This window comes from Oncorhynchus masou, chromosome 25 (assembly GCF_036934945.1).
Source record: "Oncorhynchus masou masou isolate Uvic2021 chromosome 25, UVic_Omas_1.1, whole genome shotgun sequence".
Classification (NCBI taxonomy): domain Eukaryota; kingdom Metazoa; phylum Chordata; class Actinopteri; order Salmoniformes; family Salmonidae; genus Oncorhynchus; species Oncorhynchus masou.
In genome coordinates this window covers 15,021,137-15,040,184 of record NC_088236.1, presented here as the reverse complement: position 1 = coordinate 15,040,184, position 19,048 = coordinate 15,021,137, and the positions used below count along the sequence as shown (strand labels likewise).

At 45.7% G+C, this 19,048-nt stretch overlaps 1 protein-coding gene across 1 annotated transcript in view; it reads right to left on the bottom strand.

The window, feature by feature from the left end:
• The window catches only part of LOC135513589 (ATP-binding cassette sub-family A member 2-like), a 149,088-nt gene that overhangs the window by 51,171 nt on the left and 78,869 nt on the right, over positions 1-19,048 (bottom strand). Inside the window, 12 exon segments of the mRNA XM_064936475.1 lie at positions 5,188-5,361; positions 5,750-5,846; positions 6,456-6,623; positions 6,821-6,949; positions 9,420-9,579; positions 9,951-10,318; positions 11,188-11,409; positions 11,718-11,894; positions 11,982-12,095; positions 12,655-12,776; positions 14,025-14,194; positions 14,805-14,916. Coding sequence (XP_064792547.1) covers positions 5,188-5,361; positions 5,750-5,846; positions 6,456-6,623; positions 6,821-6,949; positions 9,420-9,579; positions 9,951-10,318; positions 11,188-11,409; positions 11,718-11,894; positions 11,982-12,095; positions 12,655-12,776; positions 14,025-14,194; positions 14,805-14,916 — 2,013 coding nt within the window.

The following is a 19,048-nucleotide window of genomic DNA, read 5'->3' as shown; positions in this document are numbered from 1 at the left end:
TTAAAAACAGAAGAGTTTTCCTCATATTAATTCATTTGATATAGCCAGGGTTCCAGTCTGTGTTTGTTTTGTCTAAATCCTTTGAAGCTGTGATGTTGATATTAATGGTTGACAGTTTGTAACTCTGATACTGATGCTAATGAAAATTATTTTTTTTTAAATTAATTTTATTTCACCTTTATTTAACCAGTTAGGCTAGTTGAGAACAAGTTCTCGTTTGCAACTGCGACCTGACCAAGATAAAGCAAAGCAGTGTGACACAGGCAACACAGAGTTACACATGGAGTAAACAATAAACAATCCAATAACACAATAAACAAGTCAATGACACAGTGGAAAAAAATAAAGTTTATATACAGTGTGTGCAAAAGGCATGAGGAGGTAAGGCAATAAATAGGCCTTAGGAGGGAATAATTACAAGTTAGAAGATTAACACTGGAGTGATAAATGATCAGATGGTCATGTGCAGGTAGAGATACTGGTGTGCAAAAGAGCAGAAAAGTAAATAAAATAAAAACAGTATGGGGATGAGGTAGGTAGATTGGGTGGGCTATTTACAGATGGACTATGTACAGCTGCAGCGATCGGTTAGCTGCTCAGATAGTTGATGTTTACAGTTGGTGAGGGAAATAAAAGTCTCCAGCGATTTTTGCAATTCGTTCCAGTCACTGGCAGCAGAGAACTGGAAGGAAAGGCGCCCAAATGAGGTGTTGGCTTTGGGGATGATCAGTGAGATATACCTGCTGGAACGTGTGCAATGGCTGGGTGTTGTTATCATGACCAGTGAACTGAGATAAGGCGGAGCTTTACCTAGCATAGACTTATAGATGACCTGGAGCCAGTGGGTCTGGCAACGAATATGTAGCGAGGGCCAGCCGACTAGAGCATACAGGTTGCTCAAATGACATTGCCGAAGTCGAGGATCGGAATGATAGTCAGTTTTACAAGGGTAAGTTTGGCGGCGTGAGTGAAGGAGGCTTTGTTGCGAAATAGAAAGCCGATTCTAGATTTGATTTTGGATTTGAGATGTTTAATATGAGTCTGGAAGTAGAGATTACAGTCTAGCCAGACACCTAGGAATTTATAGTTGTCCACATATTCTAGGTCGGATCCATCCAGGGTGGAGATGCTAGTCGGGCGGGCGGGTGCGGGCAGCAAACGGTTGAAAAGCATGCATTTGGTTTTACTAGCATTTAAGAGCAGTTGGAAGCCATGGAAGGGGTATTGTATGGCATTGAAGCTCATTTGTAGGTTAGTTAGCACAGTGTCCAAGGAAGGGAATACATACAGAATGGAATCGTCTGTGTAGAGGTGGATCAGGGAATTGCCCACAGCAAGAGCGACATCATTAATATATACAGAGAAAAAAGTCGGCCTGAGAATTGAACCCTGTGGTACCCCCATAGAGACTGTCAGAGGTCCAGACAACATGCCCTCAGATTTGACACACTGAACTCTGTCTGCAAAGTAGTTGGTGAACCAGGCGAGGCAGTCATTAGAAAAACCAAGGCTATTGAGGCTGCCGATAAGAATACGGTGATTGACAGAGTCGAACGCCTTAGCCAGGTCGATGAAGACGGCTGTACAGTACTGTCTTTTATCGATGGCGGTTATGATATCGTTTAGTACCTTGAGCGTTGCTGAGGTGCACCCGTGATCGGCTCGGAAGCCGGATTGCACAGCGTCGAAAGTACGGTGGGATTCGAAATGGTCAGTGATCTGTTTATTAACTTGGCTTTCGAAGACTTAGGCAGGGCAGGATAGGCAGGGCAGGATGGATATAGGTCTGTAACAGTTTGGGTCTAGGGTGTCACCCACTTTGAAGAGGGGGATGACCGCTGCAGCTTTCCAATCTTTATGAATCTTGGACGATACGAAAGAGAGGTTGAACAGGCTGGTAATAGGGGTTGCAACAATGGCGGCGGATACATTTTAGAAAGAGAGGGTCCAGATTGTCTAGCCCAGCTGATTTGTACGGGTCCAGGTTTTGCAGGTCTTTCAGAACATCTGCTATCTGGATTTGGGTGAAGGAGAAGCTGGAGAAGCTTGGGCGAGTAGCTGCGGGGGAGGCGGAGTTGTTGGCCGGGGTTGGAGTAGCCAGGAGGAAGCCATGGCCAGCCGTTGAGAAATGCTTGTTGAAATTTTCGATTATCATGGATTTGTCAGTGGTGACCGTGTTACCTAGCCTCAGTGCAGTGGGCAGCTGGGAGGAGGTGTTCTTGTTCTCTATGGACTTTACAGTGTCCCAAAACTTTTTGGAGTTCGAGCTACAGGATGCAGATATCTGCTTGAAAAAGCTAGCCTTTGCTTTCCTGACTGACTGCGTGTATTGTATCCTGACTTCCCTGAACAGTTGCATATCGTGGGGACTATTTGATGCTATTGCAGTCCGCCACAGGATGTTTTTGTGCTGGTCGAGGGCAGTCAGGTCTGGAGTGAACCAAGGGCTATATCTGTTCTTAGTTCTGCATTTTTTTGAATGGGGCATGCTTATTTAAGATGGTGAAGAAATGACTTTCAAAGAATGACCAGGCATCCTCGACTGACAGGATGAGGTCAATATCCTTCCAGGATACCCGGGCCAGGTCGGTTAGAAAGGCCTGCTCGCAGAAGTGTTTTAGGGAGCGTTTGACAGAGGTGAGGAGTGGTCGTTTGACCGCGGACCCATTGTGGATACAGGCAAAGAGGCAGTGATCGCCAAGATCCTGATTGAAAACAGCGGAGGTGTATTTGGAAGGCAAGTTGAGGGTGCCCATGTTTACGAATTTAGGGTTGTACCTGGTGGGTTCCGTGATGATTTGTGTAAGGTTAAGGGCATCTAGCTTAGATTGTAGGACTGCCAATCAGGTGTGTTAATAATGGGGAACATATCCCAGTTTAGGTCACCAAACAGAACGAAATCTGAAGCTAGATGGGGGGCGATCAATTCATAAATCGTGTCCAGGGCACAGCTGGGAGCGGAAGCGGGTCGATAGTAGGTGGCAACAGTGAGAGACTTATTTCTGGAGAGGTACATTTTTAAAATTAGAAGTTCAAACTGTTTGGGTATAGACCTGGAAAGTATGACAGAACTTTGCAGGCTATCCCTGCAGTAGATTGCAACTCCTCCACCTTTGGCATTTCTATCTTGACGGAAAATGTTGTAGCTGGGTATGGAAATCTCAGAATTTTTGGTGGCCTTCCTAAGCCAGGATTCAGACGTGGCAAGAACATCAGGGTTGGCGGAGTGTGCTAAAGCAGTGAGTAAAACAAACTTAGGGAGGAGGCTTCTGATGTTGACGTGCATGAAACCAAGGTTTTTTCGATCACAGAAGTCAATAAATAAGGGTGCCTGGGGACACGCAGGGCTTGGGTTTACCTCCACATCACCCGAGGAACAAAGGAGGAGTTGGATGAGGGTACGGCTAAAGGCAAAATTGGTCGCATAGAGCGTTGGGGACAAAGAATAAAAGGAGCAGATTTCTGGGCGTGGTAGAATAGATTCAGGGCATAATGTGCAGACAGGGGTATGGTGGGGTGCGGGTACAGCGGAGGTAAGCCCAGGCACTGAGTGATGATAAGAGAGGTTGTATCTCTGGATAAGCTGGTTATAATGGGTGAGGTCACCGCACGAGTGGGAGGTGGGACAAAGGAGGTATCAGAGGTATAATGAGTGGAACTAGGGGCTCCATTGTAAACTAAAACAATGATAACTTCCCTGAACAACAGCATACAAGGCATATTGACATATGAGAGAGACATACAGCGAGGCATAAAATAATCATAGGTGTTGATTTGGAGAGCTAGCTAAGACAACAATGGGTGAGACAACAGCTAATCAGCTAAAACAGGTCAAATGGTGATGACTGGGCAGAGAGGGTTGGTTAACTACACACTGAGTTCGCGGCTGGGGCCGACAGATAAACAACAAAAAAAACACACAAAAAATAAAATAAAAAATAAAAATAAACAGAATGGAGTATCGTGATTAATGGACAGTCCAGCGGGTATCAGCTATGTAGCCAAGTGATCATAGGGTCCAGGGGGCAGCAATAGATGGAAGAGGGAAGCCGCGGAGTAGTCGCTACCATGCTAGCACGCGGGCGACACGGCGTTTAAAGTTAGTATTAGTAGCCCGGGGCTAGCGGAAGAGTCTGCTCCGACGTCTGATGGAGGCTGGTTGAAGGCACAGTGGATGGAGTATTTATCAGCAGACCAGTTGTGGTGGTGCGGCGGGGCGCCGTGACGACTAAGGATCCAAGCCACATAGCGAAAGAGGTATTGTAGTTGTAGTAGTTTAGTTTTCTATCCGGCAGATGCGCCTGGCTCACGGCTAACTGGTGCTAGCTTCTATCTGGGAGATGCGCCTGGCTCCCGGCTAACTGGTGCTAGCTTCGGGGCAGTGGCGTTAGCCACTATAGCCACTCGGGAGCAGCGGTGATCCGGTGCCAAGGTCCAGAGCTTACGGCAAGGATCTGGTGGAGTAGTGTGTTTTAGCCGTGTTTGGGTGGAGTCCAGGTGAACAACTGAGTAGGCCGGGAGGTGGGCCTCAGGGTAAGCTTCGGTACTGGGTAACTCGGTGGGTGCTAGCTAGCTGTGAAGATCAGGAGAATGGTCCAGGGATTACGGCAGGAATCCGGCGTTGTAGTGGAGAGACAGTCCGTTACTGGTAGGCAGGTGAGTATTATCCAAGCTAAAAAAAGGGCTGGTACCTGTGCAGAAGGTAAAGGCCGCTAGCAGTGGCTGACAATGACTAAATAGCTTGTAGCTAATTAGCTGATTAGCTTCTGATGGCTAGGTGGTTCTTGCTATAAGGTTTAAAAATTAAAAATAATAGCGGTTCCGTATCACATTGGGTGAGGCAGGTTACCGCAAGGTATAATTGAACTAAAATGGAGAAGGGATTGAAAATAAAAATTGAAATATATGTAAAAAAAGAGGACAAAATACAAAAGTACACGAGAGGACGAATAAAACACGTCTGCACTGCTACGCCACCTTGGATAGACACTGATGGATAGATAGTTGTCTGGAGTTGGCTAATATTGGTTAGAGTTTAAATTAATTGTCTAGTGTTGTCTAGAGTTGTCTAGTGTTGTCTAGAGTTGGCTAAAGTTGGCAAAATTCATCTAAAGCAGAAACATCCTGGCAACATTTCAGTCTACATTTACCCTTCAGTAGTCAAGATGGAGGATTCTGGACACGTACCCTGGATCCACACAAAGCCATAGAGAAAGTAGAACTTTCCCCCTGTGTTGGGCCCCGGGCGCCAGTAGGCCCGGCGGATCTCGTTTGTTTTCTCTGTGAAGCTGGAGTTCTGTCTGATCTTATAGAGGACATGAGGAGGAAGGGAGCCATCTCTGTTGGTCTGGAATATCACACCTGGAGGAGAGGGAGAGGGACATTCTATTACAGTGATATATCTACAGTATATATTTCACATTACTTCCTCATAATGTCACACCTGGTAGAGAGGGAGAGGGACATTCTATTACAGTGATATAGCTACAGTATATATTTCACATTACTTCCTCATAATATGACATTTATTTTCAGACTGGAGGCTATCTGCATGCCACAGCTGCTGCCCTTTCAGTAAAACCCATCTGACCCCTGTGCATGGCCATTATCTATTATCTGTTTTCACTGTTAAGCCAGAGTGCCAAAGACACATTTCCCTTTTGTAAAATGTAATGGGCAATTACGTTTTCATAACTAATGATGAAATAGAGTTGTCTCTCCTATTCAGTATTTACTGTACAGTACTCACTGGCAAACACTGAGATGTTATCGTGGTAGGCTTGGTTCAGGGTATAGTTGACGATGCTGTCTTCATCAGGGAAACCCTTGAAGATATCCACACTGACCTGGAACAAGAGAAGTAGAAAAAGACAAAAAAAATACACTTTAAAATACACTTTATCTATTGTCCTTGCAGTCAAAGGAAAATGAATCTCGTTCCTTGTTCCCAACCCTTCTGAAATACACACACAGGTTGGAGAGGTTGGATCCCAGGTCTGCCACAGTGCCAACTGCCAAGAGCACAGGAACCGTCTATAACACTGGTAACACCTCTAACACTGGTAACACTAGTCCTTGCCCTATGGACTCTGGTTAAAAGTCAGGGTGCCATTTGGGATGTCTCCTGGGACTGAGCATTGAATGGAGCTTTGCGTGCTGTGTGGTACTGATTCTCAATGCTCATATTACTGTACGCCAGCTGTCTGTGGGACTGGATCAATGTACTCAAGTTCTATCGCTCTTCCTGTGTCAGTCTGAATCAGACCACCCATGTTTATGGTACCTCCTGCCGCCATACAGGCTGTGTCTGAAATGCCATCCTATTTGCTTATATACTGTAAGGTAGTGCACTACTTTAGGCCAGATCCCTCTTGGCTCTGACCAAAAGTAGTGCATTTTTTTGGAAATAGGGTGGCATTTGGGACACAACAACGGCTCATCTCCTGAACACTGACCTTGGACATGAAGTGTGTCCAGCCGCAGGCTGCGTTGTCGATGGTGTCCAGCTGCTCCAGCAGGGTGGAGGTGTTGGACAGGGTGTAGTTGCCATCCAGCAGCCCACGCAACAGGTCACTGTCCGTCCCGTTCAGCAGCTCCGGGTGACCACGCAGGTTAGAGGTCAACTAAGAAGAGGAGGACATCAGAAGTTGTGTTTGTGTTTATGTTTATGTTTATGTTTATGTTTATGCTTATGTTACAGTATGTGTACGTATGGGCTTATCAGGCAAGATAAGGACTGTATAAATGTACTGTGTGGGGGACAATAAATATTTAGTATTATGTGTATGCGTTATCTTATTAAGTTATTACTGTGTGTTACCAGCTGCAGCCAGGACAGTTGGTGGTGCAGCTTGCCCTCCTCCAGGTATGTCCTGAGCTGGGCAGAGATGTTGAGCCACACCCTGGCGTAGTGAGTCACGTTCCCCACAAACGCAAATGTCTCATTTGCCTACAAAGACAGCAAGCAATAGCACATGTCACCATCAACACAGAAGCTGTGCAAGTCCTAGCTCTGGTCCAAGGTGTTACGTGTGGCTTGCTGGCACTAGGTTTTCTCAGCTAACACCCTGGACCAGAGCTATCCGAGTCCCATCACTGTATCCAGTTACTCTATCCACATCCTTTCAACCTTTGTTACTTTTCTGTTGAGTCCTTTCTGTGGCCACTCTCTCCACTCCCTGCCCCTCTCCCTCCCTCTCTAGTTTGAATCATTTCTTAGCCTCCATCCTCCAGTCCACGTGCAAAGATAAGAAATCAACTGTCTGACAATAACAAGCCTGTGGTAACTAGTGGGATGTACAGAGAAACAGAATCAATGGCCAGTTGTGCATATGTTGTGGTATAGCGAGACCTCCGGGGACTGAGGAGGAGCATGATTAATCTAGCAGCTCATTGACTTCCTACACATCGTGCTCTAAACCAATATACAGAACATGCAGTTGAATGGTTAATGTGTTTAGGCTGGGAAACAAATGACCATGGGGTTCCTAATGAATTCATGTTCTCAATACGCTGAGAGTCTAAAAGTGTCTGATAAATGACTTTGGGGTTCCCACTAAAGACCACGTTCCCTTTTCTTCTTAATATGAGTCTCAATCCCAGGAGGTTGGTGGAACCTAAATTAGGGAGGACGGGGTTGTGGTAATGGCTGGAGCGGAATTAGTGGATTGGTATCAAATACACCAAACACATGATTTCCATCTGGCATACATATGCATTTCATAGTCATTTTCATATATTCTTTATGAAATTAAAATAGACAATATATAGCTGTATATCCTGCTAATGTTTAACCCTGCAATGCAAAAATGACATCGGAACAACTCTATCGCAGAGGACACAGCATAGAAGGCACCAGTCACTGTATACATACAGTATCAGTCAAAAGTTTGGACACACCTACTAATTTTTACTAATTTTATTTTTTACTATTTTCTATATCGTGGAATAATAGTGAAGACATCAAAACTATGAAAAAACACACATGGAAACATGTAGTAAACAAAAACGTATTAAAAGTAGCCACCCTTTGCATTGATGACAGCTTTGCACACTCTTGGCATTCTCTCAACCAGCTTCATAAGTCACCTGGAATGCATTTAAATTAACAGCTGTGCCTTCTTAAAAGTTAATTTGTGGAATTGTTTTCCTTCTTAATGCATTTGAGCCAATCGGTTGTGTTGTGACAAGGTATACAGAAGATAGCCCTATTTGGTAAAATACCAAGTCCATATTATGTCAAGAACAGCTCAAATAAGCTAAGAGAAACGACAGTCCATCATTACTTTAAGACATGAAGGTCAGTCAATGCGGAACATTTCAAGAACTTCAAGAAGTTTCTTCAAGTGCGTTCGCAAAAAACATCAAGCGCTATGATGAAACTGGCTCTCATGAGGACCGCTACAGGAAAGGAAGACCCAGAGTTACTTAGAGTTAATTCGCCTCAGAACTTGCTGCCCAAATAAATGCTTCACAGAGTTCAAGTAACAGACACATCTCAACATCAACTGTTCAGAGGAGACTGCGTGAATCAGGCCTTCATGGTCGAATTGCTGCAAAAACTCCACCACTAACGGACACCAATAAGAAAAAGAGACTTGCTTGGGCCAAGAAACACAAGCAATGGATATTAGACCAGTGGAAATCTGTCCTTTGGACTCCAAAATTGAGATTTTTGGTTCCAGCCACTGTGTCTTTGTGAGACGCAGGGTAGGTGAATTGATGATCTCCGCATGTGTGGTTCCCACCGCGAAGCATGGAGGAGGAAGTGTGATGGTGTGGGGGTGCTTTGCTGGTGACTGTCTGATTTATTTAGAATTCAAGGCACACATAACCAGCATGGCTACTACAACATTCTGCAGCAATCTGGTTTGCGCTTAGTGGGACTATCATTTGTTTTTCAACAGGACAATGACCCCAGACACTTCCAGGCTGTGTAAGGGCTATTTTACCAAGAAGGAGAGTTATGAAGTGCTGCATCAGATAGCCTGGCATCCACAATCACCTGACCTAAACCCAATAGAGATGGTTTGGGATGAGTTGGACCGCAGAGTGAAGGAAAGTGCTCAGTATATGTGGGAACTCCTTCAAGACTGATGGAAAGCATTCCAGGTGAAGCTGGTTGAGAGAATGCCAAGAGTGTGCAAAGCTGTCATCAAGGCACAGGGTGACTACTTTGAAAAAATCTCAAATATCACATATATTCTGATTTGTTTAACACTTTTTTGGTTATTCCATGATTCCATGTGTGTTATTTCATAGTTCTGATGTCTTCACTATTATTCTACAATGTAGGAAATAGTAAAAAATAAAGTAAAACCCTTGAATGAGTAGTTGTGTCCAAAATTTTGACTGGACTGTACATATGCATTATAATGATACAGATGGCAGAGTCTGAAAGAACATGATCATGTACTTGCCTTCTGAATGACTTTGTCCACCTGTGAGCCAACGGGAGAGTAGAGGATCTTGGGATTTGTAGTCATCAGATGCACGAGTAAACCCAGATTGCGCTGCTCTTTACTGGTGAAACCCAGAGAGCTCATATTCCCCTGCTTCAAAGCTTCAGGCTCAATGATCCTGGAGAGACAGAAGACAGAAATCAACAACTTTAGCCTTTATAGCATAGGTATAGAGCACAGGGTTTCCCTACCCTGGTGCCAGCCCAGCTCTAACACACCTCATCAATTCCAAACATTACGTTCTTGTTTAGTTGAACTGGGGTGTTCTTATACGTCTGGAACAAAAGCCTGCATACCCTGTAGATCACTAGCCTGGTCCTGGATCTGTTTGTGCTCCAGCCATTCCATTGGTGTCATGACAGTAAGTGACAGGGGATTGGCATGATAGAACAAACAGACTGGCACTCAGGTTGATCTTGACTGGCACTCAGGTTGTTCTCAAGTCAAAGAACAACAGCACAGGAATGATCCCATTACGAAGACACACACCTATCGTTCCCACACAGAATAGGCTGCAGCCCTGCCCACAGCTGAACAAAAGCAGAAAACTGTGAATGAGGATTCTCTTTCCCTTTCTCTCGTCCTCCACCCTCCTCCTCTCCTCCCTCCTCCCCAGGGGTCTCAGTGGTGTTGGGCCCCCAGGTAGTGGCGTTGCGGGCCCAGGAGGTGGTGGTGTTGGCGGGGGCCCCAGGGGCCGTATGACCCCCAGCACAGGCCCCCTTAGGGAGCAGGCGAGCCAGGCCTGACAGCAGGTCTACGTCCCTGACGAGCCTCTCCACGTCAGCCAGGTCTTTCAGCAGAGCACCCAGGTGGGACTGGGACAGAGGAGCCGAGAAGTTGACCTTCTCCAGACGCAGCTGGTGTGGAGAGCAAGAAAGGGAGTGAGAGAGAGAGAGAGAGAGAGAGAGAGAGAGAGTGAAAGAAGAGAAGAATCAGAGGAAGAGAGGAGAATGAGTGCTGTAGAGTACATAGATATACTGAGGAGGCATGGACTGTCTGCCATTCCACACTCCACAGTGTTTACAGTATTTATTTGTGTTTGATGAGTGAAAAGCACTTTGCCATCAGGGCCGGATTACTGAACGGGCAGGTGCCACGGGGCCCCCGACCTTCTCCCAGCCTCATGGTAAAATGTGTACAATAGCGTTATAATACTGCACATTTTTCTCTCTGTACCATGGCAAAATGTCCTGGAGGTTCCCGGAGATCCCCGGAGGTCCCCGGATGTCCCCGGAGGTCCCCAGAAGGGCACGGAAGTCGGTGCCAAATGCGGTAGTCCGGCCCTGCTCACCATGGTGATTCCCAGTTCAAAGCAGCCTTTGAGTGTGCACCCTATTCTCTATTCAGTGCACTTCTTTTGACCAGGAACCATAGGGCTCAGTTCAAAAGTAGGGCACTGAATAGGGAATAGGGTGAAATTTGGGATGAAGCCATTGTCTCTCAGTACTGTACCTTGGCAATGAGGCTCTATCTGGTCTCTCAGTACTGTACCTTGTCAACAAGGCTCTGTGTGTCTATCTACTCTCTCAGTACTGTACCTTGTCAACGAGGCTCTGTGTGTCTATCTACTCTCTCAGTACTGTAACTTGTCAACAAGGCTCTGTGTGTCTGTCTGCTCTCTCAGTACTGTACCTTGTCAACGAGGCTCTGTGTGTCTATCTGCTCTCTCAGTACTGTACCTTGTCAACGAGGCTCTGTGTGTCTATCTGCTCTCTCAGTACTGTACCTTGTCAACGAGGCTCTGTGTGTCTATCTGGTCTCTCAGCTCCTGGCTCATCTCTCCAAAGCGCTCAGTCCTCTGTCTCTCCCCGCCACCACACACTGTGCTGCGATAGGCCTGGAGCAGGGACTGCTGCTTCTCAGGAACCAATAGGATCTTGCTCAGCTCACCAGTCCCATCCTCCCCACAAGTAAGCATTTCCAACATGGCACCAGTCAGGAGAACACCCTTCGAGTGGGATTTATTTATATTTTTACAATCAACAGCATATACATTTCATCATCATCATCATCATCATCATCATCATCGTCATCACAGTCATCACCATCATCCTCATCAACCTCATCATCATCAACCTCATCGTCATCATCATCTTCTTCATACTCATCATCGTCATCGTACAGTATACAGTATAAATTATTTGAATGGTATTCCTGTACAATAAAGGTCAGTGATTCAATATAAAAAAAGACAGGAGGAAGGAGGAAAGAAAAGGAGGATGATTCAGATATAGGAGAATATATCAGGTAGTGTACCTCCATCTCCTTCAGGCCCTGGGGATCGTATCTCTGGCCTGCCTCTCCTTCTGCTAGGCCTAATGCCTGAGACATGAGTTTGAGTAGGCCCTGCCGATGGGCTGCTTTGGTTGGGTCTCGTAAAGCTTCGTGGATCAGTCCTCCGTCCAGACGATGCATGGCTCCCAGAAGCTTCTCCTGAAGGGAGGATAGTACAGGGATTACTGCAGAACTAATACACCCACTCAGATCAATTCAATGTAATATTTCCAATTAGCATCCTACTTCCAGTTGAAGGCTCTTCTCTGCAGGGGTTTGTGCGGTCTCTTTTGCCCCACCTGAAGCATGACTACTCCCCCCTCCAGCTCTGGGGTACAGGCCAAATATCATGTTGAAGACCTACAGTTCAGCAGGGGGAGAGAGGGCACATACATTCAGAGAACAGGATGCACACACACACACACGCACACACACACACACACACACACACACACACACACACACACACACACACACACACACACACACACACACACACACACACACACACACACACCTTTGCCAAATCTGAAATTTTGACGATCGGGTGTTAGTGGTTACTAGTATAGATGTCAAAAATGTGTTATCTAAATTGAAATATAACCAAGAGGAAAGATTCAGGTTTGGCAGGCTATACTGACATTGTTTGTTACTTAATTGTTCATCAGTCATGTGACAACATTGGAATTTAAATGCGCAACAAAAAAAAACACCATTACTCTATATTAAAACACTCCCCAGGGGGTTGATGGGGACTGGGGAGGTACTGTGTGTGTGTGTGTGTGTGTGTGTGTGTGTGTGTGTGTGTGTGTGTGTGTGTGTGTGTGTGTGTGTGTGTGTGTGTGTGTGTGTGTGTGTGTGTGTGTGTGTGTGTGTGTATCTGCTGGTGTACATGCATGCGTGTGACAGGAGCACAGACCTCTTTGAGGTTGACAGGAGTGGAGAGCAGAAGGCTGGCCGTGTTATTGGGGAGAGACAGATTCCTGACCAGAAACTGACGGAACACAGACTGGTTCTTCAACATACTGGCCACGGTGAACCCTGCAGGGGTAGAGTCATTCAGCACAACCACAGAGAATATACTGAACTGCTTCTCCAGTAGAGATGACACAGCACTCTATCAAAAACAGTGTATAACTCATTCAATAACTTGCAGCTGCTGGGTACAAAAATACACTCATTAAATAAATATAAGATACCCACAACACACTGATAAATGTTCCCGCTGTTTAAATGTGCAACGTTTCACCCAGAAGTTCGCTAGCTAGCTAGGTCACGTTGTTGGCTAACTCAACTGAGCTGCTAGCTAGCTAACCTTACACACTGTTTAGCCAAGCGAAATAAATATCATCAGCTCGATCATTTCCTTTTAGCTATCTACCTTGATGTAATCATTGTAAATGAAAAAGACAGTCACCAAATGCATTTGTAACAGCCATGAAGAGAGGACTAACAGTAAAAGGAGAAGGTAGGCTACTGAACAGGTCATTTGATGGGAGGACAATATCAAAATATTTTGCAGTTCCAGTACCTAGAAGGGAAAACTTTGAGGACAGAGAGATAAGAGATAATAGCAAACATAATATTCGGTCCTGTATAATTGAAATATAATGAAGCCTGTTTCTTTGATGTGTTCTGTCCTCAAATATGGAAAGCTTTGAAAGCCTGTTTGCAGATGCAGAGAGAGGTGCCAATGAATGTCCTAAGACTGAGACTAAGGCTGTATATATATATCCTATATATATCCTATATGCCATGGATTATACTGTATGTGTACCTATATTATTAACAAATGTTGTATACAAAATGAAAGTCACACAAAATGTATAAACCTTTTCCAACTGGAGCTAGAGGTCTGTTGGGTGTGCAGGGTTCTGTTTCAGCCTAGTAATAACACACCTGATAATCAAGTGTGCTATTTCTGGGCTGGAATAGAAGTCTACTCACTGAGTAGATCAGGGATCAGTGGAGCAAGGTTGACCAATGCTGGTATGATGAGCCTGTCCTGCACACTACCATTCCCTTAGACAAACTGGCCTTGTCCCATTCCTTAATAAAAATGTTGGGGTTACTATCATTTGTTTTAGATGATTTTTCAAACAAGCATTGCCATCTGTGTCGGCCAACACCTACGTACACCATTAGTCTCCGTTCCTCCTCATGTCACCAGCCTCCACTGACGCTGAACCATCATATGTTGTATTGAAAAAAAATCCACCTTCACATCTATTAAGGTTCTAAATGTTATGACTCCGCTAAACTGGGTCTGACACAAACTGACACACATACCTTGGCTGGTGTTGAAGCCGTTGTCCAGCGGGGAGGGCCCTGTGGGCGTGCTGAGTCTCTCCAGGTGTTGTTGCAGGGACTCCAGCTCCTGGCCCAGTCCTGGCCTGTCTGCTGTGAGCAGGTGGTTCTGTAACACCACATCACTGATCCGCTCCAACAACTGGGTCACACTGGGGGAGGGGGGAGAAGTGGGAGAGGGAGGGGCAGTAGGGGGGAGAGAGAGAGTCGAGCGAGTGAAAGGAAGGGACAAAGCGAGAGAGGGAAAAGACAGGTGGGAGGGACAAAAGAGAGAGAGAGAGGTGTAGGGTATAGTTCAAAGACACAATGGCAGCCCTCTCCCATTAGGAGGGCCCACACATCAACAGAGAGAGATTCAATTATTAAATGCATATAATTACAGATTATGACCATTGTACACTCCTGCCATTACTGTAAGTATTGTAGACATTAACACTGTTAGTCCATCAGTGGTATGTGACATTAAACTAAATAAAAGTTGTCTGTAGTAAAGAGAGAGAGAGAGAGAGAGAGAGAGAGAGAGATTGAATTGACAGACAGACAGACAGACAGACAGACAGACAGAGAGCGAGAGATTGAATTGACAGACAGACAGACAGACAGACAGACAGACAGACAGACAGACAGCGAGAGATTGAATTTACAGACAGACAGACAGACAGACAGACAGACAGACAGACAGACAGACAGACAGACAGACAGGGGGAGAGGGGGAGAGGGGGAGAGGGAGGACAGCTAGGACTGACTGACTATGTGACTCACGTGGCGTTCTTGTACTGCAGGAAGCCAAACTCGTCCCTCTGGCCGTCGGGACACAGAGACTGCATGATGGGGATGATGCCTGCTGAGGTGAGGGGTGCTGCGCTGTAGAAGGCTGGACAGACAGGACGGACACCAGGGAGGGACAGGAAAAGGGACAGAGGGTAGGTAGGGAGATCAGAGATAGAGAGGGGTAGAGAGAGATAGAGAGGGATGACATTGATAGAGAGGAAGGGGAGAGAAAGCGAGGTATAGATATATGGGTCAAAGGGATAGTATTCACAGGAAAATCGCCGAAGAGAGGAGAGGGAAGAGAGGAGAGAGAAGAGAGGAGAGGAAAGAGAGGAGAGGGAAGAGAGGAGAGAGAAGAGAGGAGAGGGAAGAGAGGAGAGAGGAGAGGGAAGACATGAGAGAGAAGAGAGGAGAGGGAGAGAGGAGAGAAGGAGAGGAAGAGAGGAGAGAGAGAAGAGAGGGAAGAGGGAAGAGGGAGGAGAGGGAAGAGAGGAGAGGGAGGAGAGAAGAGAGGAGAGAGAAGAGAGGAGAGGGAAGAGAGGAGAGGGAAGAGAGGAGAGGGAAGAGAGGAGAGGGAAGAGAGGAGAGGGAAGAGAGGAGAGAGGAGAGGGGAGAGGGAAGAGATGAGAGAGAAGAGAGGAGAGGGAAGAGATGAAAGAGAAGAGAGGAGAGGGAAGTGGATTGAAGGATTGGTAAGGAAGAGGTTCGTTGGAGGGTTTCAATGTAGTCCAAAGACCAAAAAGGAGAAAAGAGAGGGGAGGTTAGAGAGAAAGCGAAACCCCGGTCACCGATAACACACAGTCAGAAGCAGAGAGAAGCGGTACCCAGATGTCAGGGCTGAGACATAGAGTGCTGTCATCTTTATGTGTGCTCTTGTTTGTCATCCACTCATAAACGGTGACTGCTGCTGGACACGCTTTAATCAAGCCTGGAATAAGAACTAGGTCCATGCTAATAGTGTACAATGGAATGGCCCATGTTTCCATGACAACCGTAAAGAGTTTTTCTCACTCTTTTGTCTTTCAGCAGCAGTAGATCCATCCACCCACTGGGCGAGGTGCCTGGCAACAACAACACTCTCTATTCTACTTAATTATCCATCCATCTCTCACTCCCTCATATTACATGAATTCATCCCTTTGGATAGAACAAGAATCCTAGCTTAATAACAAATAGGCCTCTTTGAGAATGTCGGAGAGGTATAAAAATGAGTTACTCCCTGTGATTATAAAAATCGATCCATTTCACCAACGTTGCTTTATCCTAAGACTAAATCGCTGCCACTTACTCTGGTGCTATTACTGTCTTATTGAATAACCTATAACAGTTAAAAACACCCACTGCTGAGTCAATTCCAGACAAAGTGAGCACTTCTCATAAATGGTCTAGGATGATGTTGCCCCTAGAGACACTGATCTAAGGTCAGTTCTGGGGTTTCCCACCTCTGATGGTTATGGTTTGGTTTGGAGAGGGTAGACTGATCCTGGATCTGTTCCTAACGGCAACTTGTATTTAGAGCTGCTGAGTAATATCTTTAGTGACTGACTCTGTAGTGAAGGTTGTCTGTTTAACAGAACTTGTACCTGCATCATACATGGCTCATATTCTCTACAATCACCATAGGAGAACCCTTTGAAGAACCCTTGTTGGTTCCAGGTAGAACGCGTTTGATTCCAAGTAGAAAAGTTTTGGGTTCCTGTAGAACTCTTTCCACAGAGGGTTTTACATGGAACCCAAAATGATTCTACCAGGAAGCCAAAGGGATTATTCTGGAGAATTCTCTTTTGGAACTCTTTTTTCTATGAGTGTATACGTTGCACTATTTTTTACCAGGGCCCATAGTGCACTAAATAGGGAATACATATAGGTTGCCATTTAGGATAGTCATCCCCTCCCAGGTCAGACCTGACATCTGGATCAGTCAACCAGCAGAAAAGATCAGGGTACCAGTCAGTCAGAGCTAGCCTGGCTACCAGTCTGTCACAGCTAACCTGGGTACCAGTCTGTCAGAGCTGGCCTGAGTACATTTACATTTACATTTAAGTCATTTAGCAGACGCTCTTATCCAGAGCGACTTACAAGTTAATTTTTACCTTTATTTAACCAGGCAAGTCAGTTAAGAACACATTCTTATTTTTCAATGACGGCCTGGGAACAGTGGGTTAACTGCCTGTTCAGGGGCAGAACGACAGATTTGTACCTTGTTGGCTCGGGGGTTTGAACTCACAACCTTCCGGTTACTAGTCCAACGCTCTAACCACTAGGCTACCCTGCCGCCCCAAGTACCCAAGTACCAGTCCATCACAGCAAACCTGGGTACCAGTCCGTCACAGCTAGCCTGGGTGCCAGTCTGTCAGAGCTAGCCTGGGTACCAGTCTGTCACAGCTAGCCTGGGTACTAGTCTGTCAGAGCAAGCCTGGGTACAAGTCTGTTAGAGCTAGCCTGGGTACAAGTCTGCTAGAGCTAGCCTGGGTGTCAGTCCGCCAGAGCTAGCCTGGGTACCAGTCTGTCAGAGCTAGCCTGGGTGTCAGTCAGTTAGAGCTAGCCTGGGTACCAGTCTGTCTGTGCCACCATGCCACTCCTTAGACATGATAGGACACAGATCTGGGCCCAGGCTGAATAAGAGCTAGCTTCAGCCAGATGTATGTTATGTATACAGTATTGACAGTAGCATTTATTGTCACCAGTAACTGGTTATCACAGAAACACAGACATGTAGAAACATAGACAGACACACACAGAGACAACATTCATCTTCAAAATTCTCACAAATCCCTTTAAAGGAATATTTTCCCACAGACAGCCCAGTGACACATCCCTTTAAAGGAATATTTTCCCACAGACAGCCCAGTGACAAATCCCTTTAAAGGAATATTTTCACACAGACAGCCCAGTGACAAATCCCTTTAAATGAATATTTTCACACAGACAGCCCAGTGACAAATCCCTTTAAAGGAATATTTTCACACAGACAGCCAAGTGATAAATCCCTTTAAAGGAATATTTTCCCACAGACAGCCCAGTGACAAATCCCTTTAAAGGAATATTTTCCCACAGACAGCCCAGTGACAAATCCCTTTAAAGGAATATTTTCCCACAGACAGCCAAGTGACAAATCCCTTTAAAGGAATATTTTCCCACAGACAGCCCAGTGACAAATCCCTTTAAAGGAATATTTTCCCACAGACAGCCCAGTGACAAATCCCTTTAAAGGAATATTTTCCCACAGACAGCCCAGTGACAAATCCCTTTAAAGGAATATTTTCCCACAGACAGCCAAGTGACAAATCCCTTTAAAGGAATATTTTCCCACAGACAGCCCAGTGACAAATCCCTTTAAAGGAATATTTTCCCACAGACAACCCAGTGACAAATCCCTTTAAAGGAATATTTTCCCACAGACAGGCCAGTGACTTTGTTTGTCACTGTGACCGTGTGAGAGCCGTCACAGATCACATTTCGTATTTGCTCCCTGCACATGTGAGCCGGTGCATGTGCATCCCTTGTGTGTTGTGTATATGTGGTGCGGTGCCAGTGTGTGCCTTACAGCGCTAACCTGGGCACAAAGCTTTTTAGCATCAGTCAGATGTGTGAAATAGGATCTGTTGGCCAGAGACAACATTGTAGACAGATCCCTTCCCAGTCACTGAGCCTATGTCACAAATGACAACCTTTTCCCCTATGTAATGCACTGCCCTGGTCAAAAGTAGTGCCCTATAAAGGGAATAGGGTGCCATGTTGTACGCCTGAGACTCAGCACGGTGCTGACAACACAGAGACACACACATAGCTCGCAAGCACACACATACACACACACTTGTCCCAGACAGGATTATAACAGGAGACCAAAGTCAGAGTCAAGGTAATCATAACTTAGAGATAATCATGAAGCCACAATGATAAAGACTTTGACACTTACAGACTGATTCAGCATGCAGTGAACATGCATCATGAAGATACGAGAGAGAAGGGAGAGAGAGAACAGAGAGAGAGAAAGAAGAGAGAAGAGAGAGAGAGAGAGAAGAGAGAGAGAGAAGAGAGAGAGAAGAGAGAGAGAAGAGAGAGAGAAGAGAGAGACAGAGAGATGGGAGAGAGAGAGAAGAGAGAGAGAAGAGAGAGAGAAGAGAGAGAGAGACAGAGAGAAGAGAGAGAGAAGAGAGAGAGAGAAGTGCGAGAGAGAAGTGCGAGAGAGAGAGAGAGAGAGAGAAGAGAGAGAGAGAAGAGAGAGAGGAGAG